At 46.0% G+C, this 24,995-nt stretch overlaps 1 protein-coding gene across 2 annotated transcripts; it reads right to left on the minus strand.

Annotated features, from left to right (window-relative positions):
* Positions 1-1,559: 1,559 nt before the first annotated feature.
* Positions 1,560-24,945, minus strand: PTPA (protein phosphatase 2 phosphatase activator). Of its 2 annotated transcripts, none has more exons than XM_081847229.1 (10): positions 24,801-24,945; positions 21,383-21,486; positions 19,724-19,810; positions 17,462-17,587; positions 15,987-16,104; positions 12,355-12,454; positions 11,875-11,999; positions 11,162-11,262; positions 4,436-4,543; positions 1,560-4,317 (listed from the first exon to the last, which is right to left on the minus strand). In XM_081847229.1, exons 1-10 carry the CDS (start codon positions 24,823-24,825, stop codon positions 4,243-4,245), a joined length of 969 nt encoding a protein of 322 aa, XP_081703355.1. In that variant the 5' UTR covers positions 24,826-24,945; the 3' UTR covers positions 1,560-4,242. The 2 variants fall into 2 exon arrangements, with proteins under 2 accessions (XP_081703355.1, XP_081703356.1); XM_081847230.1 differs by lacking the exon at positions 24,801-24,945 and adding an exon at positions 24,653-24,756.
* Between the last annotated feature and the right edge of the window lie 50 nt (positions 24,946-24,995).

Consider the following 24,995-nt stretch of genomic DNA (forward strand, 5'->3'; position numbering starts at 1 on the left):
GAGGATTGAACCTGCAGCCTTTTGCATCCCCTAAAGCAGGTTTTCAACCTTTTTGAGTCCATGGCTCCCTTGACCAACTATGTTCTTTCTGTGACACTCCTGTGGGGCTCAGGAGCCCCATTGTGTTACCCCTTGCCTGTAGAACTGGCAGCCTCCTACCCTTTTACGAACACCCTCCCTTGTAGAGTGTTCCTTCAGCCTCCTCTCCCCTCTCCCTGGTCTCTGAGCTGCCCCCGCCCCTGCCCCAAAGAGAGGTGCCACCTCACACTGTCCCACAGGGGACCCTCTGTCCACTCCCAATAGCAAGGGCTGGCAGACTGGCTGGCTGGGCTCCCTCGCCCACTTGCTTGCTTACTCCGAGGCTGCCTCAGCTCCTGGCAGCTAGCACCCCCTGGCCAGCCCCAGAGGCACCATTCGCCTGGAGAGCTTGTAGCCAGGGCTGCTGCAACAAACAGCTGTGCAAGCCTTTGGGAGGCAGAGATGTGAGAGGGCATCAAAGCAGGGAGGGAAGGGAAAAGGGACAAGGACCTGTGTTGCCCACGGCACTCCATCATTCAAGGCACCCCAGGGTGCCACGGTACACTGGTTGAAAACCACTGCCATAAAGGTAAAATTCTAGTCCTCAAGGTTCTGAATAAAGGGCTGAATTTAATGGGATAATGGGAACATTGGTCATCTAGCTCAGTACTATCTACACAAACCAGCAGCAGCTCTCTAGGGTTTCAAGGAGGGAACATTCCCAGCCATACCTGGAGATGCTGTCTGGGACTGAACCCGCAACCTTCCACAAGCAAAGCAGATGCTCTGCCATTAAACTACAGCCCTTCTTGGGAACATTGGAACCTGTCTTATACTGAATCAGAACTAGCTCAGTACTGTCAACACTGACTGGCAGTTGAAGATACAGGTCACAATCAAACCTGGGATTTTCTGCAAGCAAAGCAGCTGTCCTACATCTGAGCTATGGCCCTTCCTTTTAAATAAAGTAATAAACTAGTCCTCATAGTTCTGAATAAAAGGCCAGATTAAATAGGAGCATTAGGGAGCTGCCTTATACAGAGTCAGACCATTGGTCCATGTAGCTCAGTACTGTCTACACATACTGGCAGCAGCTCTCCAGGATTTCAGGGTCAGGGGTGTCACCCAAACCTACCTAGAGATGTCATGCAGGGCCAACCCACCCTCTATCCAGAGTAAGGCAATTGCATTTGGGAGGAGCAGCAGATCTGGGCTCCCAAGGAGCACAGTACTTGATGCCTCCTTTACTTGTCACTCATCACCACCCCCTTCAATGCACCAAGGCTTCCCCAGGCCACCTCCAGTTGCCTCAGGTGGCAGCAGAGGATGAGGCACCAGTAGCAGCAATGGGGGCAGAGAAGGAGGCAGTGACAGGGGAGCAGCATTTTGTGTTTTGACTCAAGCAGCAGAATGTCTTGGTCTGGTCCAAATGTCAGGGATTGAACCCAGGGCTTTCAGGGCTGCCAGAAAAAAAAAATTCTGCCCCATCCCCTTCCATACGACTGTACCAACCCCTCACGCCGAACAAACCACGACAGCCATTAGATGCAAAACATGAAACTTTTTCTTCTTTTTAATTCAAACCACAATGCTAGAGGAAACCAGAGGAGTCAGGAAAGAGTGCCGTGCACAGAGAGCCTTGTCAGGTGGTGATTCTAGGCCAAGGGGAGTTACATGCGCTTCTTGGGTGGGGGTGGGGGTGTTTGCAACAGTCAGCAGAGGCGACAGAAACCATGCCCAAGGAACAGGAGGGTGGGTGGTCCATGGGAGGAGTTGAGCTGCAATGAAGGACCCAGGTTTTTGCAGAAGACGAAAGAGGAGGCAGCTGTTACACCACTAATGGTTGATGCATTCAATGAGTGCCAAAATTAGGCCTTCTCAAAGGATGGTGTGTATACATTAACAGGGAGGTATCCTGTTCCAATTTTCAAGCTGGCCAAGGGAGCCCGCTGCCCTGGCAGACACATCTTAGATAAACAGGTTTGCCAAGCTTTTAGTTCCAAAACCTGCCAAGCCTGTTTTACCCAGAGGCAAGAGCAAAACGAAACATTAATGCTTCAGTCCCTGAAATGTGAAACCACTCTCTCTCAAGCCAACTCCAAACTTCTTTAAGTTGTCTATCTCCAACTAAGTGTGTGGAGGGTTAAATGTGGAAAAGGGGTGTGGTTTTTAACTGGATGGGTCAAAAGAAAGTTCATCTCCAGCTATTACACATATAATGATTTTGTGCTGGTTTTTCCACATAGGATATGCAAATGGGAGGGGGGTGCAACCCCTGCATTTATGCACCTTCCTTCTCATGCCTACCACTTAGATCAGGGGCGGGACCCTCCCAATGTTGTTAGCCCTCCCAATGTTGTTAGGACTCGCAGCTGGTGCTGATGGAAGTTGGGAGTAAAACAACGTATGAAGGGTTGCACATCTCTCTCACAAAGCTCCACACCAAGAGTTAAAGAGGCTGCAAACTCACAGCAGGATACGAGTAGTGTGTGCAGTCCACACAAAGTGGCTGAACCCTCCTTTTTTGGGGTCTGTTTAAACATGAACTTGCACACAAGCCTCCAAAAGAAAAGAAATAAGGGAGACCTTCAAAATGCTCCATTCCCTTGGAACCAGTCAAGAGTGCCAAGATTAGAACAAGGTCTAGAGCAGAGGTAGTGTTCAGCCAAGGTGGAGCCACCTCTGAACACCCAAAGGTCCACACTCATGAACCCGCCAGCCAAAAGAAGTCCAGCGATTGGAAAAGGGGACAATAAAGGCAATTTTTGGCAATGCTGAAAATTATTTTTAAAGGCTATCTCCAACGAGCAAAATAAAAAATAACCTACCATCAGAATTTAGTAATTAGCAGTGGGGAAGGGTGATCCTGTGGTTGAAAGAAGCAAAGAATTAACACCAAGGCAGGGCACGGCAAGGTCTTTTGCCTAGTTTAGAGTTGGGACAGTTCCCAGTGAGCTCAAACCAGTTTTGCTCAGCCTAGCAAACCTTTGGCTCTCAGTTCTTCCACTAGCTCCTAGGAAAAGGAGCTCTCAAGCAACCCTCTGTAAAAATACAAGCCAAAATTAATTATCACCTGCACAAAACTTTGCATGGTGTAGGACTCAAGGCTGTACAGGACCCAGGCAGCACTCAACCAAATTGTTAAGAGCCCTGCCAAGTGTAGCAAAAAGCCCTGAGTGCTGCCTGGGTTGAATGAAGTAAAGCCCAGGTCTTTCTGAAGCAGCCCAGCAGACCTTGCAAGGGGAGCATACAGCCACGTTCTTGAACACCTCTCTGAATTTTTATTTTTTATTGCAAAGAGCACCCAAAAGCTTTGCAGCAACCTGCCCTGACAGACAAACCCTCTTTGTATGTGGATGGAGGGTAGTTTTTTTTTAGTTGGTGCCTGCAAAAATGTTCTGTGAACCTGTTTGCGAGGAACCTGAGGGAGGGAGCACTTGAAAACATGTTGCCTCCAAGGGGATCATGAAATGGGATGCATCTGAACCAGCTTGAAGCTGAACTGATGGTCCTGCCTCTCTCTCTAAATGCATAACACATTTAGTTTGGCAACAGTACTGGAAATGGGAGGGAGAGCACCCCATTTCCTCCCTAAACTGCTAGCCCCTAGTTTCTCTGCGAAGGAGCCAAGTCACAGCTCAAGTAGGTTAGAGACAGGTTTTGATGATGTAGACAGGACCCATAACTAAGATGACGGGGGGGGGGAGGGGAGAACACAGATGCCCTCTTACACTTTTGCAACCAGGAATAAAAACATTTAGGGAGGCCTCAGATAGGAAATGTGGAGCCCCTCAGGATGATATCAGACTGGATTCCCTAGACTGAAATACAGCAAGCTTTTAAAAATATAGATATAAAATAGAACAAAAGCAATGGGCGCAAAGGATAGTCCTGTGCAGGGGGAGGGAGAGCGAAAGAGAGGGCACATACTGTTGTGGTCCAGTGTTAAAAGTCATGGGATCACATTCCAAGGCGGGTTTTCCCTTCTTCAAAATGCAGGGGGAGGGGTCTTTAAGAGAGTCAGAAAATCTTCCTGGTGGTTTGTCCCACATCCCCAAAAGTTGGAAAAAAATAATCCGCGGAAATGAATGGACTGCATTGCCTGAGGGCCGGGGGTGGGGCTGAATGGGCAGAGCTCTGGCCCTTCACTCTGCTCTCTCCAGTGTTTTCTGACCCCCTCTCTTTTTTCCAGAAATGGGGGAAAGAATACCCTCCAAAACCTCCTTAAGATGCAACAGGCTGAATGGAGAGGAGGCTGCCAAACTTGAAGTGCTGGATCACAGGGAACTTCTCCAGGCACTGGGAAGAAGACAAAGAGAACATTTGGCTGGGGCCTCTTTCAACACCCACCCACCCACCCAACTTGAGCTGGAGAGAGGTTTTGCTCCAGGCCCACCTCCCTCTGCTTTGACCTTACCTCTGCTTTGTACATGCGAATGAGGCCTTGGTTGACCTTCGCCCATGAAGGGACAGCGCTAATGTTCCACAGCTGGTTGGAGTGCTCAGCAAATGGGCCTGTCTTCATCTGGAAGACAAGACACAGACAAGCCATCACCACAAGGCACTGGCACACCCCGTTCCAGACCACCACTGGACAGGATGTCCCCAATGTCCTTAACCACACAGCTACTTGATCTGCACTCCTTATTTCCCACTGGATGCCATCATTCAGGCCAATGAAATCTGCTCTGCAGAAATACAAGGGCAGGGCAGCTCTGGTGCTTACACCATTCCCCTCTAGCATGGCTCCAGTACTGGAATCTGCTCTTCCTCCTCCTGACATGTGCACAAAGGCATCCTCCTCCTTACCCCAGGCATCATGACCCTAGTCCTACTCCCTGCAGTGAAGGGACCCAAACACTACACTACACTATGATTCAATTGTTCTATTCTCCTTATTTATCACCATCATTTATAGCCACCTAAATTTACTACGCAGAATGGAATGAAAACCTGATGCTGACCTGTGATGGGGCCTTTTTGGTGTTGGCTCTCCCACTGCAAAATGCCTTCCCTAACATTTTAAAAACATTGTTGCTGAACTTAGTGTTTTTAACAACGTTTTAGTTTTAATTGTAATTGCTTTAGGAATGTTTCTAACTCTAAAATGGATTGCAATGTTTTGATCTGCTTTAGGATGCTTTTGCTTTGTTTTTAAATTGTGTGTCTGTTTAATGTTCTGGGCAACAACGGCAACAACAACAACCGATTGTTGGTTTGAGAGACGTTTTGCTTTGATTGTTAGTGGGTTGTTGTTTTAATGGAAGAGTGAGGTATAAGTCAATAAAGTATTATTTTTTAAAATACAGCAGTTTCTAGAGACCAAGATAACCCACAGATAAGGTTAGGGGAAAACAAGGGTGGGGGGAACTCAGTTTGGGACTGGAGTGGGAGTGGGGGCGGAAGAGAGAAATAGATTCTGGGCACACCCAGAGAATGCAACTTACTCTCAAGGGAAGGCAGGGGGAATGGAGGCAAACTTCTTGTGGGAAGATTCAGTGACATCATCAACCACAAGGCCAAAAAAAGGAACTTGGGAAAATAAGGAACTTTTGACAATGCAGGGGTGTTTTGAAGAAGAAGAAAACCTCACTTCCTCCTCCTCCCCCTTCCAAAATCCAAAACTGCCAAAACAGTCACGGCTATCCCCTAAAAGCAGGAGGGGATAAGACTGCATTTCTGAACTTACTTTTCCAGTGCAGGAAGCCCAAATGGTTTGTTGTTACAGGTAGGTTTGTACAAGTGAAAAAGTATCCCACAGTGTGTGTCTGTGTGTTCACCTGTCTATGCATATAGATATACACTAGGGGTTCCTCTGCTCGCCAAGTCCTTGGCCATTCCCTCCACATTAACCCCTCAAATATAGAACTATAGAGGGCCCAAATGGGCATCTACGTCAACCCCCTGCAATGCAGGAATCACAGCTAAAGAATTCCTAAAGAAAAGCTTTTCTTTCTCATCCCATGCAAGCTCACTTTTGTGGCCTGTTGAGTTGTTCCTTCCTGCAAATCCAGGATTGTGATGAGGCACTACAAACCTTCCAATGGGGGCTACATGGCAATAGCCTTACCGTTTTATGTATATAGGAAGATGTGGGTGGGTGAGTGTTCATGAGCACACAGGGATGTTTGGGAGTGGAGGGAGAGAAAGAGCTCAGTCGTATGTTTAGAATCTGGTGACCTCAGCACTGAAGCACTCTGGGTAAAAAGGAAAAAGAAAGGAAGCCACAAAAAGAATATCCTCTGTCCTCCCCCAACAGCTGCAATGGATGTTAAGTTCCACTTCCTGTCAGCATACATGAGCGCCAGAAAAAATAAGATAGGCCAAAATTTTCCCAGGAAACTTCCCCCTTGAATACAGAAGGACAGGCTTGTGTGCCTGAGTTCCCAGAACAAAAATGTTGGCTGGAATTCCTCATGATAGCAGTCAAGAGCTCAGCCCTCAGTGGGTTAAAATATAGTCGCACCTTGGTTTTCGAACAGCTTAGTTCTCAAATGGCTCCCAAATGCCACAAACCCAAAAGTGACTGTTCCAGTTTGTGAACTATTTTTGGAAGCCGAATGTCTGACAGGGCATCCACGACCTCCGATTGGCTGAAGGAGTTTCCTGCAGCCAATCAGAAGCCACGCTTTGGTTTCTGAACATTTTGGAAGTCAAACTGATTTCCAGAACAGATTCTGTTCAACTTCCAAGGTACAACTGTACTAAGTTTCCTTCTTTGAAGAGACAGCACAGTGCAGCACCGTCCACAGGAAGCAAGACCACTAGGTCTCATCTAGCTCAGGACCATTTTCACTGGCTGGCACAGGGTTTCAGACAAGGTCTCTCTCCTGGCCCTACCTGCAGGTGCCTGTGAGGGTTAAATTTGGAACTTTCTGCATGCAAAGCAGGTCCTTTAATCACTGAGCTATGGCCATTCAGGGGCATTATGCCTTTTACTGCAGCCATGGCATTTTCCGAAGAGAGGAGGTAGGATGGGGGAAATCAAGGAAAGTAAAAGAGCATGCCTTTGCACTGGGGCAAACCTTTACTGTTGCAAGCTTCTAATCTTCAAGAACTTGGGAAAATGCTGAAGTTGCAACAGCGGTTTCTCCTACTTTCCACACCGCAGTTCACAGGTCATCTGCTTTGGGGGTAGGAATGTCCCTGAACTTAGGAAAAAAGAAGCTCAGTTGGTTAGAATGTGATGCTGATAACACCAAGGTTATCAGCCTTGCATAAGGGACAGCTGCATAGTCCTGCACTGCAGGAGGTTGGAATAGATGATCCTCCTATCCTATCCTATCCTATCCTATCCTATCCTATCCTATCCTATCCATACCAAGCCAGGACCATTGGTCTGTATAGCTCATTTTTGCCTAAGCTGGGTCTCTAGGCAGGTGAGCTGCCTAGCCCATTTTGGAAATGCTGGCAATTGAACTGTGATGACCACCAACTTGGTTGGCTTTAAAAGAGGATTGGACAAATTAATGGAGGAGGAGAGGGCTATCAATGGCTACTAGCCATAGTGGCTACACTCTGCCTCCACAGATGGAGGACGAAGTACTTCTAAATACCCAGCTGCTGGAAACTGCAGGAGAGGAGAGCTCCTCTTGTGCTAGGTCCTGTTTGTGGGCTTCACATTGGGGTTTCTTGGTAACAATCACCACCCTGTCTGTGTAGTGCAAAGAAAGCTGGTCCCCTCCTGACCACCAACATCCTGGCCCTTGAGGCTTTAAAATTTCAGGCCGATTGCTGGTGGCATTCAAAATGGGTATTGCCTCTTGAAAAAAATGAAGAAAAACAGGTTGGCTTGCAAGGACCAGACTCTTGTGCGCCCCAAAGAACTAGAACACAAACAACACCCCACCCAGGCGGGCACAGCTTTTCCAAACCAACATCTGCTCTCACTGAAGCCCTTTTGCTATTGTTTGGAAATAGGAAAAGGGGGGGGGGAATAGGGAGGAGGAAAAAACTAACACACATACACAAACACACACGCAGAGAACCCTGTGGCTCATTCTAGCCACAAAGGGAGAGAAGAAAAGTAGGCAAGCAGAGTGGGGGGGGGGAGAGGGAGGGGGCGAGAGCGAGAGAGCGGGAGCGCCACAGACCCGCAGTGACCCCAGGGGAACGGAGTGAGTCAGGGCAGCCATATTGAGCAGGAAATTACTCACAGACGCTGCGTTCCTGCCTCTCTGTTCCCGAGAGAATAAGCCTTTTGTAAAAGGTTCCTCTGTCGGTTAAAAAAAAATGAGGAGGGAGGTATTGGCAGGGAGGGAGGGAAAGGGGGGCAAGCTCAACACAGCACCTTCCTGTCATTTGCTTCCTTACCAGCTGAAACCAGAGCCCAGCCTCCCTTGCCCCCCCCCCAAAAAAACCCTCCAAATTTGGGAGGCAGTGAAATAGGGAAAAGGGCTGCCCTGCCCTTCTCTGGGATTTTTTTTAAAAGAACGCCAACTCGGGCAGAACTTGCAAATAGTCAATCCAACATTTGCTTTTCCTGCTCTTGGATCTGCTCCGTCGCCTTCACCCTCCCTCGTAACAGTAGAAGTCGCAAGAATCCAACGATGATGAATGCTAGAAGGTTCAGGACAGACAAAAGAAAGGATTTCTTCACACAGCACAGAGTTTAACTGCGGAACTAGCTCCCGCAGGAGGCAATGATGGTTGCCAACTTAGATGGCTTTAAAAGATGACTGGACAAATTCATGGAGGAGGAGAGGGCTATTTGATGGCTATTAACCATGACAGCTATGCTTTGCCCTCGTGGTTGAAGGCAGCAATGCTTCTGAATACCAGTTGCTGTGAATCACAGGAAGGGGAGAGTGCTCTTGGCCCTGGGTTCTGCTTCTGGACTCCCACTAGTGGGCTTCTGGCTTGCCACTGTGAAAGCAGGATGCCGGACTAGGTGGGCCACTGGCCTGATCCATCAGGCTCTTCTTATGTTCCCCAACCCCAGGAGAACGAGGGGTGTGATTTGAAAGGGGTGCTGTTCTAGCATTTGAAGATACCTAGAGGCATGGGGGAAGTTTCAAAAAATAAAAATAAAAAATCCAACAACCAACCCAGCCTTCCCCAGGCTGGCAGCGCTTCTTTCGCCAGTGCTCCCACCACCCCTACCGCCAGCCAGCATGGCCAATGGCCATGGATGATTGGAGTTATGAGTCCAGCAATACCCAGACAGCACCACCAGGATGTCTAGGTCCAAACTCATGGCAAGTAGCTGACATCAGAACAGTGCCTGTTTAGGGAAACAAGATTGGGGCAATAGTCATATTTCCTCCCAAATGATTGCTTTGGTATGGCAGCTGTAACTTGAGGGGGCTCAACCAATCAGCCGAGCGTGCTTATTGAGCAATGAAGTTTGGAAGCAGAAACTAGAGGGTTGTTTCCTCTCTATGGGTAGAACATGTAAATAAAATTCCTTCCATATTTTTTTGTTGGTGTTGCAATGATCATGCTCATCCACTAGATGCCGATAGAGGGCTCTCAATGCTGGCAGACACCAAAGATAGTACTCTGGCGGCATCTAGTGGCCTAGCGCAGGAAAAGGCAAAAGGGCAATGCCCACCAAGGAGAAAGATAATTGAGCTATAGCCCTTTGTTAAAAGGATGTTTCTTTTGGGAGAGCACCCAAGCTCAGAACATTGTGAATGCTCTCCAAAGGAAGAGAGGGAAGAGGGAGCACATTCCATTGCACCCCTAAGGGCAGCGTTTGCAAATATCAGGTGGGTCTTAAGCTTAAGGAAAGCCAGCATGATCCACAAAAAAGGGCAGGTTGGACTCAGGCCCAGCTGGAAAAGAGCCACCCTGCTGGGTGGCCCTAGGCAAGTCATGTAACATCATTTCTTCCCTTCCCTTCCCTAATAAGTTTGTTTTAAAAAATTAAACAGGAACAACCACCATCCGTACACAAGACGCTATGGAATGAGGACCATGAAGCCCTCTGCAAACTGCCAGGGCATGGCTTTACACAGAAAGCTGCTCTATACTGAGTTGGGCCACTGATCCACCTATAGCTGCTCTATACTGAGTTGGGCCACTGGGCCACCTAGCTCAGTACTGTCTACACTGGCTGGCAGAGGCTCTCCAGGGTTTCAGGCAGGAAACAGCCCTACTTGGAGATGTCATAGGAGAATCAATCTGGGGCTTTCTACCTGCAAAGCAGGTAGAAGCTTTACCACTGAGCCACAGCACTACCCCCCCCAAAAAAAATAAAGTAAGATTCTAGTCCTTATGGTTCTGAATAAAGGACTGAATTAAGGAAGAACACTGAATCAGCCCATTAGCCCATCCAGCTCAGTACTGCCTGCACCAATTGACAGCAGCTCTCCAGGGCTTCAGGCAGGGGACATTCCCAGCTCTACCTGGAGACGCCACTGGGGATCCAGCCTGGAACCTTTTGCTCACAAAGCAGGTACTCTACCAATGAATTATGGTCCTCCCCCCATTTAAATGTGGCTTTTCTATACACATTCTCTAAAAAGTCTGCCATCTTTCTTCATAGGTGAGTCACTCCACACACACCCCTTGATCATTCTGCTTGCTGTTTTCTTAATCTTTTCTAACTCTACAACATCCGTTTTAAGGCTGATGGCCAGAACTCTACACACTATTCCAAATACTGTTGCACTGTAATTTGTACCATAACATTAGCATGTCAGCAGTTTCAATTCCTTTCAGACGCCTTAAAGAACTAGGTACCCACCGGGCGCCAGGAAGCATAAGGGATCAGGCCAAAGACCCATCTAGTCCAGGATTCTGTTCTTACAGTGGCCAAGATGTCGAAGAAGCTCATGCTATTGGCAGGGGTACATTCCTATCCTTTGCTTCTACCTTCCTCTCTCTCTCAGCTTCCCGAGTTCTCTGTCTTTGGGGTTCTCTCTTTTACTAATGTGCTTTGAGGTTGATACTGTTGGAACTTTGCCCATAAGAATGTTGGAAAGGAGATCTCACAAAGCGCAGATAGGAGGGTTAGGAAGTGGAGGGAAGGAGCCCAGATATGATCTGGCATAGAATCATAAAACTGCACAGTTGGAAGGAATCCCCAAGGGTTATTGAGTTCAACCCCCTCCAATGCAGGAATCTACAAAAGCATGCATCTTTGAAAAATCTCATAAAATGATTCAGTAGCAAAGATTGGGGGGGGACTCAGTCTCACCTCTGTAATGAATAGGATGCACTCAAGAAACATGAAGTCTTTATGATTTTCATTCACCACTTTCTCATCCACAAAATGTCGAGGTTCCAGGTTTGGGTGATCTGAGAAGGAAGCATTATGTTTCAGGGCAGTTTCCATTTAGATGCCGAAGGGTTATCGGGACCACCCATCCCCCCAGCTTAGTGTGACAAACTGGGGGCTAGAGAATTGTTCTAGGTAAAAGCCCATCATCACTTCTTACGCAACAGAAGCAGGGTCCTCTCTTAACCAGCAACAAAATGGGCACTTTTGATCACTCATTAAGAGGGAGCACGGGTAATATTTGAGGTTGGCAGTACTGTGAGCTTTGATCAGAGTTACAAATAGCAAAGGGAGAAATTAGGCCCATCCCTCAACCCCTTCGCCACAATGGAACAAATTTCACAGAAGAGAAGATGTATCAACAGGCTAGCATTCTAAGGGTCCCTGGCAAAGGGTGAGGGGGGAGCTGCTTCTCCCACCAGACAGTTTGAGGACCCCCATGCAAGGTAACGGAGAGATCATTTTGACCATTACTTCGCATGCAAGGCAATGGAGGAAATGTGGAAAAGGAGGGTGCAATTTGCCTTAGGGTGCCTGATTGAAAAATTATTTTTTTCTTTTTCTTTTTTAATGGAATAAGCCCTGGATGGGGAGCTGATGGAGTTGGCAGTGGAGAAGCTTTCCCTGGTTACCTATCAGTTGTGAGCTGCCCCATATGAAGGGAAGGAACTGGAAGTCATCCAAGCCCCAGACTCCTTGGCTCCCAGCCGGTTCCATTCTATAGGTCTTCTGCAGCTTCCGCATGACTTCCAAATACCTGGAGAAAGAGGGGGATTGTTAAATTCTATTAAATAAATGACTAGTCCCCAGGGAAGCCTCTCTAAGGTGCTCTCATGAGGCCTTGCCTACAAAGCCTTTGAGCCTCTCACTGCCCTCTTGACCATAAGGTGGTGAGAGTGATTACTTATTCTTCTCTCCCCTCCCCCCATCCCTCTCATGCAAGACTGTAGCAGAGGCTTCGTCCTCTGCTGGGCTGAGCCATTATTAAAAACCCACTTTCAGATACCACAGGGTCGATTTTTAGCCCTTTCTCTCTCTCTCTCTCTCTCTCTCTCTCTCTCTCTCTTTCACACACACACACACACACACACACACACACACACCAGCTTCACCTGTTGAACACTTTGAAGACAATGGCCAGCTGGTCATCCACCCGGAGAACTCCAATTTTGCAAAGGCAGCAGAGGAAGGCGGCAAACGCTGCTTCATGACCTGAGATGAAAGGACAGGAAGGGGAACAATTTTCAGGACAAGGGACGAAAACACTCTACACTTGCATGATGCTCTGGAGGGCTACATGTTAACATGGCTACCTTTATTTATTTATTGCCCACCCTTCACCCTAAAGTCCCAGAGTGGATGACAACATTAAAACACAATATTAAAAAACAGTTTAAAACAATTTACAATCACAGAAATAAGGTGGGTCCTAAAAAAATACACCTCAAGTATCAAAAGACCAGGATAAAGTGGTGTGTCTTCAGCATTTGCTGTAAGCTGTGCAATGAAGATGCTAGGAATACCTCTGTAGGGAACGAGTGCTGCAGCTTAGGGACCACCACAGAGAAGCCCCTCCCTGACAGCCCCCTCTGCCGACCTCAGCACCTGAGAGGATCTGTAGTGAAGGAGGCAGCATTTCTCAACCATTTATGCAGAGAGACACCTATGAATGTGGGGCTACACCAAGTTTCACACACACTAAGGTGGGGGAGAGAGAATTCTATGCCTGAAGGAGCTTCCAATCTTAATCTGGAGAGCTGGGAAACACAGGATGAGTACAAGCATATAAGCAACATTGTTTAAGATGGGGAAGTGAGTGTTTTTGTCCTGGGAGGCCAAATCTTTATCTCACCCACCAGTCAATCATCTGGCACAATAATGATGGCAGGTTGTCCTGCCTAACCTGGTAAAGTTGGGGAGGTGGAGAGAAGCTCCCCAAGCAAGACTGAACCCTGTGCATGTCAGCTAATGCACAGGAAAGCTCAGTCCTGCTTTCTCCAGCCCACCTGCCACACACATGATGTCACGTATGGGGCAAGTGAGGCATGGATCTAGGTAAACAGCCTGCTATGCCCTTTCAATCGCCAAGGGCAGAAATGTAGGAAGCAGGAAAGCATATACTGAAGCATATTTTGTCATGAATTAAGTGCTTAGGCATCTTTCCTTTCTATTCTGTAAAATATTTTAAGATGGCTCCCCCCCTTTCTTCTTTTTATTAATATTATTATCTTCTCAAGAGTGACCTGTAATTTCATTGTTAAGAATAAAGGGATGTCACAAACTTGAATCAAGCAGGTCAATTTTTTTGGTTTTTCTCTTTTATTTTTGTTTGTTTTTTCTTCTTCTTTTCTTTTTTTCATTGCTATTTGTGGTGTGGTTCTTCATTTTATTTACTTTCTTTTTTGCAACTTGTTTTTTAAAAAAAATAAAATGCTATCTATAAGGTTTTGTTTCATTCACGCAAGAACTTTAAAAAATATCTTTCTGTTGAGAGAATTGAGGCTTATTCCCAATCTGCGAACTATGTGCATACTCTGTCTAACAGAACTGAATTTAACGGATCAGCTTAGTATTTGCAGGATTTCTGAACTTGTTGGAGTTTTTAGAAACTACATTATATATCCAAAAATAGAAAAAGTCAATATAAAAATTATATAAAAATTCAATTCAATAAGTATATAAAAATTCAATCACTATTAATAATCAATTATTAAATATATATATATTCAGAATTATATAACAATCAAAAGAAAATAGTGAATGAAGATACAGGTTGTTTTTTTTTAAAAAAAATACCATATCTAAATGATATACAGAAACAACTATTAATAAACCCAAAATCTGAAATAGAAATCAAGAAAACAATTTTATAGTTGGCTAGTGGATTTCCTATTGAGCAATATAAAATATATGTAGATCTTTCAGCACCAAAACTTTGCCAATTATATGACGAGATATTTGATAGGGGAATTCTGTCAACGATGTTTAATCAAGCAAATATTGCTGTTATACCAAAACCAGACAAAGACCACACTCAATGCACTCATTACCACCCAATTTCATTAATTTAACGTTTATATAAAGATTTTAACAACAATGTTGGCAATTAGAGCACAACAAGTGATATTGTTTATAAAAAGGAATGCATGGTTTATCCAGCTACGATTTTTTGGAGATAAGTATTAAGGTAAAGGTAAAGGTAAAGGGACCCCTGACCACTAGGTCCAGTCGTGGCCGACTCTGGGGTTGCGGCGTTCATCTCGCTTTATTGGCCAAGGAAGCTGGCATACAGTTTCCGGGTCATGTGACCAGCATGACTAAGCCGCTTCTGGAGAACCAGAGCAGCGCATGGAAACGCCGTTTACCTTCCCGTCGGAGCGGTACCTATTGATCTACTTGCAATGATCTACTTGCACTTTGACGTGCTTTCGAACTGCTAGGTTGGCAGGAGCAGGGACCGAGCAACGGGAGTTCACCCCGTCATGGGGATTCGAACCGCCGACCTTCTGATCAGCAAGTTCTAGGCTCTGTGGTTTAACCCACAGCGCCACCTGCATCCCTTGGAGGTAAGTATTAGGATGTATAAATTCTATTTGGAGGAGGGGGTGGAAATTAAAATTGTCAGATTAAAATATTATCCTACACCACATACCAATGTTATGGGGTTTGACAACTGGTCAGCGTGGATGGACTCTCTGCGCCCTTACTTCTGCCAAAAGACACTGGAAATCTAATACCATGGCCCCCTTTGATCAATGGATAGAAGATATGACAACTCTTGCAATATATGAATGGACTACTTTTAAGATGCAGATTGTGTGTGGATAAATATAATGATATTTGGAATGCATTTATAAAAATTATAATGACTTGTTAATAATTGTATACTTACTGGAATAATAACATTACTTATATACTTATGTATCGTATTGTATTACAGTTTCAAGCACCTTTTTGTTTTTGTTTCATTTCTTTCACCTTTTTTGTCCACTAAAAATTTTCAATAAAATTCAATAAAAAAGAGGAGGAAAGAAATCAACAACCTTTATAACTATCAACCTCAAAAGGAAAAACAGCAGGCTTGCCATACAAAGTGAGAACCGCCATTGAACAATCTTCACTTTTAACAGCAATACAATAGCACCACCTCGTGACCAACAGCAGTTTTGCAACCGACTAGACAACAGACCTGCCTGGAGGTGGGGGTTTTTAAACATTTAACTGGCACTCCAAATCTGCTTGCCCTGCTCATGGGCATTTTGAAGATCAGCAGTCATTTTAATGTTTGTTGCTTTTATTACACATTAGCAGTCAAGCAAATCTAAGAAAGCCTCCTCCTGCAGAAGAAGGTGCTATTTTGAAAGCAAAACAGATTTTGTAACACCACCTCTGAGCAGAAAGAGCCCAAAGAGCCCATTGCTGCTCCCTCTCCAATCTCTGAGTCTTGCTGGGAATAGAGAGAAATCCCTTTAGGAGCAGGATGCTATAAAAGATGGGTGCTGACCACCCCACAACAGTAATCAGCCCTGATGGCTAGATGGGTGTCTCTATAATCAGAGGCATTTTGCTGCTGAATACTGGTTGCCAGGGAACAGCCTGTCCACCTTGCAGGTTTCCCAGAGGCATCAGCAGAGCAGCTTCCAGGACATCCAGCAGGCCACCTGGGATGGTCCAGGCCCCTTTACTGAAACAGGGAGGGTGGGGAAAAGCTTCCAGGTCAGTCTGCTCATCCCCTGACAGATACCTGTCCCATAGTCAATACGAGTAGAGTTGCCCACTGACTCCTTCAGGTACACTGCCACTTCGGAGATGGCGTCTGACAGCTCACTCGGAACCACAGTGGCCACCAGGTTCTCAGCCCCCTAAAGGAACAAACAGCCAGGGTGTTAGGTTGGTCAGGTGCTATTCCCACACTCAAACTTTGAGAAGCGTCAGATCACTGCCCTTCTCTCTCCCCACCCCCTTTTTCTTACAGCTTTCAGCTCCTCCTTTAATGTAGTTAGGGAGATTTCACCACTAGGAGGGGTTAATCAAAAAGGGGGAGAAGTTTATGAGTTAAAAAATCTGCTAGTCTCTTTTCTTTTCCTTTTTTAAAGGCGCCAAAATATTTTTTATTGTGTTTGCTGAAAAGAGGCTGCTATCCCTTGATTCACCATGCATCTCAGAGCCAATTTGCAAGACATTTTAGTGTGGCAGTGCCCACATTTTGGAGCTCCCTGCCTTTTGACACCAGGTAAGCACCTTCACTGAATGCTTTTGGCACCTGCAAAAAACATTTGTGCTTAGACAAGCCTAACCTAGACATGTATAACACAAGTGTGTGTTTGGATTGGTTTCAAGCTTATTGCTGCTTTTATTTTTTTAATGTTTTAAGAGTTGTTTTTACTGATAATTTTATTGTTTTATTCTTGTTGTAAACAGCTTTGGGGGTTAAAAAAAAATTAAGTGGTGTACAATGATACCTCGGGTTAAATACTTAATTCGTTCCGGAGGTCCGTTCTTAACCTGAAACTGTTCTTAACCTGAAGACCACTTTAACTAATGGGGCCTCCTGCTGCCGCTGCGCTGCCTGAGCACGATTTCTGTTCTCATCCTGAAGCAAAGCTCTTAACCCGAGGTACTATTTTGGGGTTAGCAGAGTCTGTAACCTGAAGTGTATGTAACCTGAAGCATATGTAACCCGAGGTACCACTGTATAAATTATATGACACAAAAATTAAAAAACAGAGCCAACGTGGTACAGCTCTTGTTAGGAAGTACCAAATCAGACTACCAGGTGGTGGTGAAGAAGAGAACAGGCGTATCTAGGTGCTTTTATGTACAGAGGAAAATAAGCAAGTCAAACTATGCCAAAGGTAGAACCCTTTCCCCTTCAATGCAAGAGCCAAATAAAAAGATTTCCTTTGGTTGTGAACAAAATCCAGATCAAGCAAAGCCATAGTACCACTCTATTCTGCCTTGGTTAGATCACACCTGGAATACTGTGTCCAGTTCTGGGCACCACAGTTTAAAAAGATTGTTGACAAGCAGGAACGTGTGCAGAGGAAACCAAGCAAAAGCAAATGGCTTTAAGGCAATACCTGAATCATAGGACACACTACAATGATATGACACTCCACAATCCAACTCTACAATTCTATGAAAATGAAGCTAGAAGAGAATTGGGCAACTCCATTCACTACCACAGAAACAGACACAGATACACACTTACTGCTTTACCTGGTCCAGTTTGGTGTACCACGTCCGAAAAGCCTTGTTCCCAAAGCGAGATGGCTGGTCCACTGGTGGGGTCTCGTCAATCCACCTGTCAAGCGTGTTCAGGAGATCAATCAGCTTTTCAATTGGCTGACAAGAGAAGGGAGAGGAGTCTACTTAGGCAGAAGGCAGACACAAACACATCACACATCCTGCTCACCAGAGACCAAATGTTTCAAAACATCAGCACACATCCCAAGCTGATCATTGGCAGAACTTACTATTTCTTATTTATTTATTTCATCTATTGCATTTACAGTGGTACCTCAGTTTTCAAACGTTTCAAAAGTCGGATGTTTTGGTTTTCGGACACCGTAAACCCAGAAGTAAATGCTTCAGTTTTCAAACACATCTTGGAAGTTGAACATGCCACGTGGCTTCCGCTGAGTGCAAGATGCGGAGGCCTAGCTGTCAGCTATTGAGTTTTCGGTTTTCGAACGTTTCGGAACTTGAACCGTCTTCCGGAATGGATCACATTCAAAAACCAAGGTACCACTGTATATCCCACCTTTTTTTCCATCAAGAAGTTCAAGGTGGCACACATGGTTCCCTCCTTCCTCAATTAATCCTCACAACACCCCTGTGAGGTAGGTTAGGCTGAGAAAGGCAGGGACTGGCTCAAGGTCACAGCCAGTGAGCTTCAAGGCCAGGTGGGAGTATTTGAACCCTGGTCTCTCCCAGGTCCTGGTCTATATAACTCCAACAACTACACCATTACTGTTATTATTTATTAATAAAAAAAGGACAACTAACGAGGCAACCCTTTCCCCCATACATCCCACAAAGATTAGCACAATGAGGGCTGAGCATTCTTTTCAAAAAAAAAAAAAAATGAAACTCAGAAGAGCGTACAGAATGGAGTTCCAAGAAGTGGGGTGGGCTAGCTAGTGCTGTGAATAGGAACCAACTCTTTTCAGGAAGAGAAGATGCCCTGCAGATCCTCTTGTATATACTTTTTAAACATGTTCATTTGGGATGTGGGGGATTTTCTGTTCCTGAATGATGGGGGGGGGGTAGGGGCTTGCAATGCTGCCGCTCCAAAGGGCAGCACATACTCCGGGAAAGAATTCCTCCTTTAAGAGTAGACAAAGGACAAAAACAGCAGGAGCAACTCCTCTGACTTTGCCGGAGGCCTCGTGCGTGAGAAATCCTCTAGACTCCCAAGCCTGAATTTGATCCTTTGCTGTGTCAGAAGGCCGTGGGGAAGTGCCAAGTCCAGCAGCTTTTCTAGCCCTTGAAGCATTGCAGGAGCAGCAGGAAGAGAGAGTAATGGGAGAAATTGACAGCATCATGCTATCTCCAAGCCAAGAGCCATCATTTCTTCTACCTGAACTAGATGGACAAGTGGTCCGACTCAGGTTAAAACATCTTCCTGTGTTTGTTTAATCCAGCCTTTTATTCAGAACTATGAGGACTAGACTCTCTATTTTTAGGGAAGGAGGCACATCTAAGTCTTAAAGCTCATGCCTTGCATGCAAAAGGTCCCAGGTTCATTCCTCAATGGTATCTCCAGGTAGGACTAGGAGAAACTCCTGCCTGAAACCCTGGAGAGCCACTGCCAGCCAGTGTTGACAGTACTGATACAGACAACCATCGCTCTGACTCAGTACAAGGCTGATTCCAGCAGCACAATTTATTTTTTGCATGCAGAAGGTTGCAGGTTCAATCCTTGATGCTATCTCCAGGTACGGCTGGGAATGTCCCCCTGCCTGCAACTCCTGGAAAGCTGCTGCCAATCAGCGTAGATAACACTGAACTATTTGGACCAATGGTCTTACTCAGTATAAGAAAGCTTTAACTGAGGCCATTATTCAGAACCATGAGGACTAAAATTTTGCTTTATTTCTCAGGGGAAGGGGCCATTGCTCAGCAGCAGAACATCTGCTTTGCACACAAAAGGTCATCAGTTCAATCCTCACTGGCATCTCCAGGTAGGGCTGGGAATATCCCCTCCCTGAAATCTTGGGGAAGCCTCTTCCAGGCAGTGTAGACAGTTCTGAGCTAGATGCACCAAATGCTTGGAGACTTTTTGGCCTTGGGAAACAATATATAAATGAAGCAACCCCAAAATCAAACTCAGAACTAAAAAATAGAATTGGATAAAATACAAATTCAGCAACAGCAGCCAATAAATAAATAAAAATTAGCCCATTCAAAAGCTTGGTGGAAAAGAGCTAGCCTGGACTGGAAAAGAGAAGAGCATGGAGCCCTCACACTTTGGCTTACCTCAGAGACTTTGTATTCAGAGGTCAGCTTCTTGCCCTTGATGCTTTCATTCAGCTTGAGAATGAAGCCTGTGTAGTCTGCATAAGCCTATTTTAATAATAATAATAATAATAATAATAATAATAATAATAATAATAATAATATCAGAGAGAGGGAAAGCAAGAATGGAGCATTAGCCAGACAACATTCCATGAAAAATCCAGCAGTGTTGCTTATCCTGCCCTGGGGAGAGAGAGATCCATGGGGAATAGGCATGCCAGGGAGAAGGCACGTTTCTTAAGACTGATTGCCCACTTTTCCACCAGTGCAGTCAAGATGGCCAGCAGAATCAGCACTGAGTAAATGAGGTACAAGCATATGGCATGAAACAACTGCAAATTTTAAGAATCATCACATTGAATTAGCTGTAATGGCTAATTGTTAGAAGCAGGGTGCCTGTGAATGCCAGTTGCTGGGAATCACAAGTGAGGAAAGTTGCTGTTGTGTTGAGGTCCTGCTTTCAGACGTCCTATAATGGGCATCTGGTCAGCCACTATGGAAACAGGCTGCTGGACTGTATGGGCTACTGACCTGATCCAAAAGAGCCCTGCTTAGGTTCTTACATTAAACCTCCAATGTCAGAGGCAGTGTCCCCCTGAATCAGCCTTTCTCAACTTTCCCAGGTGTTGTTGGACTAAATTCCCATCATCCCTAGTGAGAAGAGCCAGCAGTCAGGGATGATGGCCACTGTCATGGGTGCCTTCTGGCCTGATCAAATAACCAGGCTCTTCTTAAGTTCTTATAACAGGAGTTTTAACAAATCTTTGAAGGATAAGGCTATCAATGGCCATTATGTTCTTCCTTCACTGCCAAGATGCCTCTGAATACCAGGGAGAGTGTTGCTGTTGCACTTGGGTCCTGTTTGTGGGCTTCCCAGAAGCATTTGACTGGCCACTGTGAGAACTGTGGTTTTTAAATTATATTTTTATTATATTTTGTACATCGCCTTGGGACATAAATAGGAGGCGATTAATAAGCAACAACAACATTTAATGGATGCAAGACTAAATGGGTCTTTGGCTTGATCCATCAGGACTCTTCTTTATGTTCTTATGGAATACAAAATTGATAGGAATGTGACAGAGATTGATTGGGGCAGGCTGCTGTCAGTTAAAAGTATTCCACTGCCACAATATTGAAGGATGTTGGAAAATGAGATTTTGCCACTCTTCTCCAACCTCCCAGCAACTCTGTGCTGACAGACAGCAGTCTTCTGCAGCAGCAAAGGATTGAAAGTAGAAAGCTGGCTTTTTTAGCTCCCTGCCACAGACTAAGTGGGACCATTCTCCCAGACAGGTTAGCTTTCTATGTGCAGAGAAAGCATGGAGTGTCATTTAACCCAGAGGGGGGTGAATCTGTGGCCCTCTGAATTTTGTTGGATTCTAAATCCTATCTGCCCCAGCAAGGATGGCCAACTGTCCAAGGACGATAGGAGTTACAGTTCAGCAACATGCAGAGGACCAGAGGTTCCCCTCCCCTGATTTAACATGGGAGACCCCTCCCAACTTCAGTCTCAGGTGGTACAGCCGAGATACCAAAGTGACCCCTCAGCAGGAACTATTTCCTGCTCAACCCACATGCCAATGGTACCTCCCCAGAAATATACCAAACATTCTGTACCTGTGAGCGTTTCCACTTCCCCATGTCGGGAACCATGTTGATTTCCTTCTTGGGGATCATGAAATTTCGGTGGGGAGGAGGCAGTGCTGCCTCCTCAGGGGATTCTGGAAGGAGAAATAATTCAAACCATTTGGACTGTGAAGATGTTGCTATGTTCTCAACTGTGAGTTCCTTTCTAAAGAAAATATTTTCAGGTCATTATTAAAATCCACTTACCTTTCGTATTGACTCCCTATGTGGAGAATGATTAAAATCCAATATTCAGGACAGATAAAGGAGAGTACTTCACTCAGTAGTGTTCAGCAGTGAAACTCACCCCCACAGTAGAGGCAAAGATGACCTTACCAACTTGGATGACCTTACAGCATCACAGAAACAGAGAATTGGAAGGGATCCCCCAAAGGTCATCTAATCCAATCCCCTGCAATTCAGGAATCACAGCTAAAGAATCCCTGACATGTGGCGAGCCAACCTGTTTTTAAATCTCCAGTAAAGGAGAGTCCATCAGCTTCCAAGGAAGTCTGTTCCACTGTTCCCTGATAGTCATATTCAAATATCTGAAGGGCTGTCATTTGGAAGACAGAGCAAGCTTGTTTTCTGCTGCTCCAGAGAGCAGGATCCAAACCAGTGGATTCAAATTGCAAGAAATGAGTCTCCTTAATTGGAGGTTGGAAGGCCATCTGTCAGGGATTCTTTAGCTGTGATTCCTGCTTCGCAGAGGCCCATGGGGTCCCTTTCAACTCCGCAGTTCCATGATTCTATAAATTAGCACATGCAAGTAAAATTTAACGCAACCGCTCTCAGGAGAGGGGCCTAAATGCAAACAGGACGCCCTTGCTTTTCAGATAGCTGTCTCCACAAATCACTTTGGCCTTAAAAGTGGAGCAAACTTGCAGCCCAGAGAGAAACCCCTGGCACGGATGGCTTTCAAAGGAGGTTTAGAGCTTGCAAAGCACTCTAAAGTCCCTGGAGGCCTTTGGATGAGTGCCAGGAAGGGGGTGGGGGGGAGAATGCAGATTATCAAGCTGCAAAGTCAGCAGGAACTCAGCCTCCTCCCCACCACCAGCAGACTAGGTAGATGGTTTGGTTCATTTTTCCTCATTAGCCAGGAAGCAGGTAAGCACTCCCCTCACCCAGCGCCTTGTCAAAAGTGCCCTGATCCCCTCCCGCTCCTGCACAGAGGGAGGCTCCTTTTCTAAAGTTGAGGGCTCTCAAGGATGAATGGGTCTGCTCTACATTCCTGTTCCAGCAAAACAAGGTGAATGTAGTCACATTGCCGCAAGGGAGCCAAGAATCGTGGAAAGGAGAAGTGGAACAGAAAAGCAGCAGGGGGGGAGGGGGGAGGCGAGATGTGCAGGGAACAGAGAGAGGATTTCGGTCCCCAACCACAAAGGCGGCAGCCAATGTCTTAAGTTTTCTCCCAGTAAGGTTGCAGAGTGTCAAAGCATCAAAGCCATTCAGTCTGTATCTTTCATTGCCAAAAATAATCGCATCCGGCGCGTGGATCTTATCTTATACCACCAGACACATTCTCGCCTTCTCTGCGTTTTAGCCACATGAAAGCCCTCTATGGTCTAAGGGAGAGATATGCTGGCCCAAGGTCACCTGATGACCTTCCTGGCTGTAGGGCGGGACCTGGTCCCTGATACTCTAAACCCAACATTGCTAAATGAAAATCTGCAGTTGGTTACCAGTGGAGTATCGTTGCCCATATTTACATCCCGCTTTCTTCCAAGAAACTTTACAACAACCCTGAAGTTTAGGGGGGAAACTAGGGAACCCTTTTCAACTTGAGGACTGCATTCCCTGTCTGGACAACCTCCCAGGGTCTGCCTGCCAGTGGTGGGTGGAGCCACAGGCCAAAGTGGGTAGGGCAACAAATGTAAATTCTACTGTCATATAAGTGATTAGTTTCTGCACATGTTATCTCTCTCTTCCATCCATTCGGGCAAGCAAGGGCCATTATCAGAGTTCAAGGGACCCATCAGAGTTCAAGGGACCCATCCCAGCCAGGCAGAAGCACTCAATGAAATTATACATGGCATGAAGAAAGTGGATAGAGAAAAGTTTTTCTCATTCTCTTACAGCACTAGACTGCATGGACACCCCATGAAGCTGAATACTCGAAGATTCAGGACAGATAAAAGGAAGCACTTCTAAATGCAGCACATTACTAATCTATGGAACTCTCTCCCACAAGAGCCAATGATGACAACCAACTTGGGTGGCTTTAAAAAAAGATTGGACACATTCATGGTGGAGAAGGCTATCAATGGCTAGTTCTGCCTCCACATTTGGCAAGACATGCTTGGAGACAGTAATGCTTCAGAGTACTATTTGAAAGAAACCACAGGAAGGGTTTCTAACTATGTGCTGTGTGAAGGACTTTTTAAATTCTGTCCTAAATCTTCCAACATTTAGCTGCACTGTATGCCCATGAGTTCTAATGTTCAGAGAAGGGGAGAAAACTTTTCTCTCTTCACTTTCCCCATGCCGTTCCTCATTTTATAAACTTCTGTCAAGTTGCCTCTTCCTCACCTTTTCCCTAAAAGTCCCAAACGTTGCAACCTTTCCTCACCCCCTGGATAATTTCCCTGGCCCTTTTCCGAATCTTTTCCAGCTCCACAATTTCATTTCTTTGGGTGAACTGAGCAGAACTGTACATAGCATCCCAAATGTGGCGATGCATTACATTTACATAATGGCATCGTGATCTTGGCAGTTTTATTTTCAGCACCTTTTTTAACAATCCTGAGCATGGAATTTACCCTTCGCCCCACCCCACCCCCCAGCTATTCACAGGTGCCCCACCCCTGGGTCCACATCACCACTGAGCTCCTCACTACATCTTTGAGATCTCTTTCCTGGACAAACCTCATTACGCAGCATGTGTGACATTAGGGTTTATTTACGGCATTTTGCCCCGCCATGCAACACTATGTATACTGTATCTGCACTTGCCATTTTAATGCCCATTCTCTCGCTTTGGGGACATACCCTGGAAGCAGTGGGGTTAGGGGAGCTCATGGCTTGGTTCCAGTTATGGGGTGCCAACACCCACTTATCATGGATAGAATGTAGCAGCAGCAGCTCAGGCTCACCCTGAGAACAACAACAACAACAATTCGGCTTACCCTGAGTAGCCCCAATATTTTGTCACCTGAGTCAGACCCCAAAATGGCACCAGGGAAGGGGCAAGAGAAGAGAAAAGGGGGGAGAGAGAAAGATCGACATGGGGATCTGCTGCTCTGGTGCATCCTGTCGCCTCACCTTGCCTCATGGGTGAGCCGGTCCTAAGTAGCCCCACAGCAACCCTCCTCGCGAGCAAGTCCCCGTGACACGGAAAGGAGTTACAACAACCCTGAAAGGTAGGCCACTCTCCAAGGTGGGGCTGAGGCTGGTTGGCTCTCTTCCTTACCTGGCTGCCATTCGCTTTCTGCCATCTTCCTCGAGCCGCTGCCGCCGCCTTTCACCTCTCACCACCTGACACTGGAAAATAACCGCCGCTTCGCCATATCGGATACGGGCACCGGGGCCGTCGCTGTGAGGAGGGCTGGGCAGGGGCGGGGGCGGGCGGAGTGAACCTGACGCTGCCATCTTGATAAAGGGCACC

The sequence above is a fragment of the Podarcis erhardii genome, assembly GCF_964252035.2.
Source record: "Podarcis erhardii genome assembly, chromosome: Z".
NCBI lineage: Eukaryota > Metazoa > Chordata > Lepidosauria > Squamata > Lacertidae > Podarcis > Podarcis erhardii.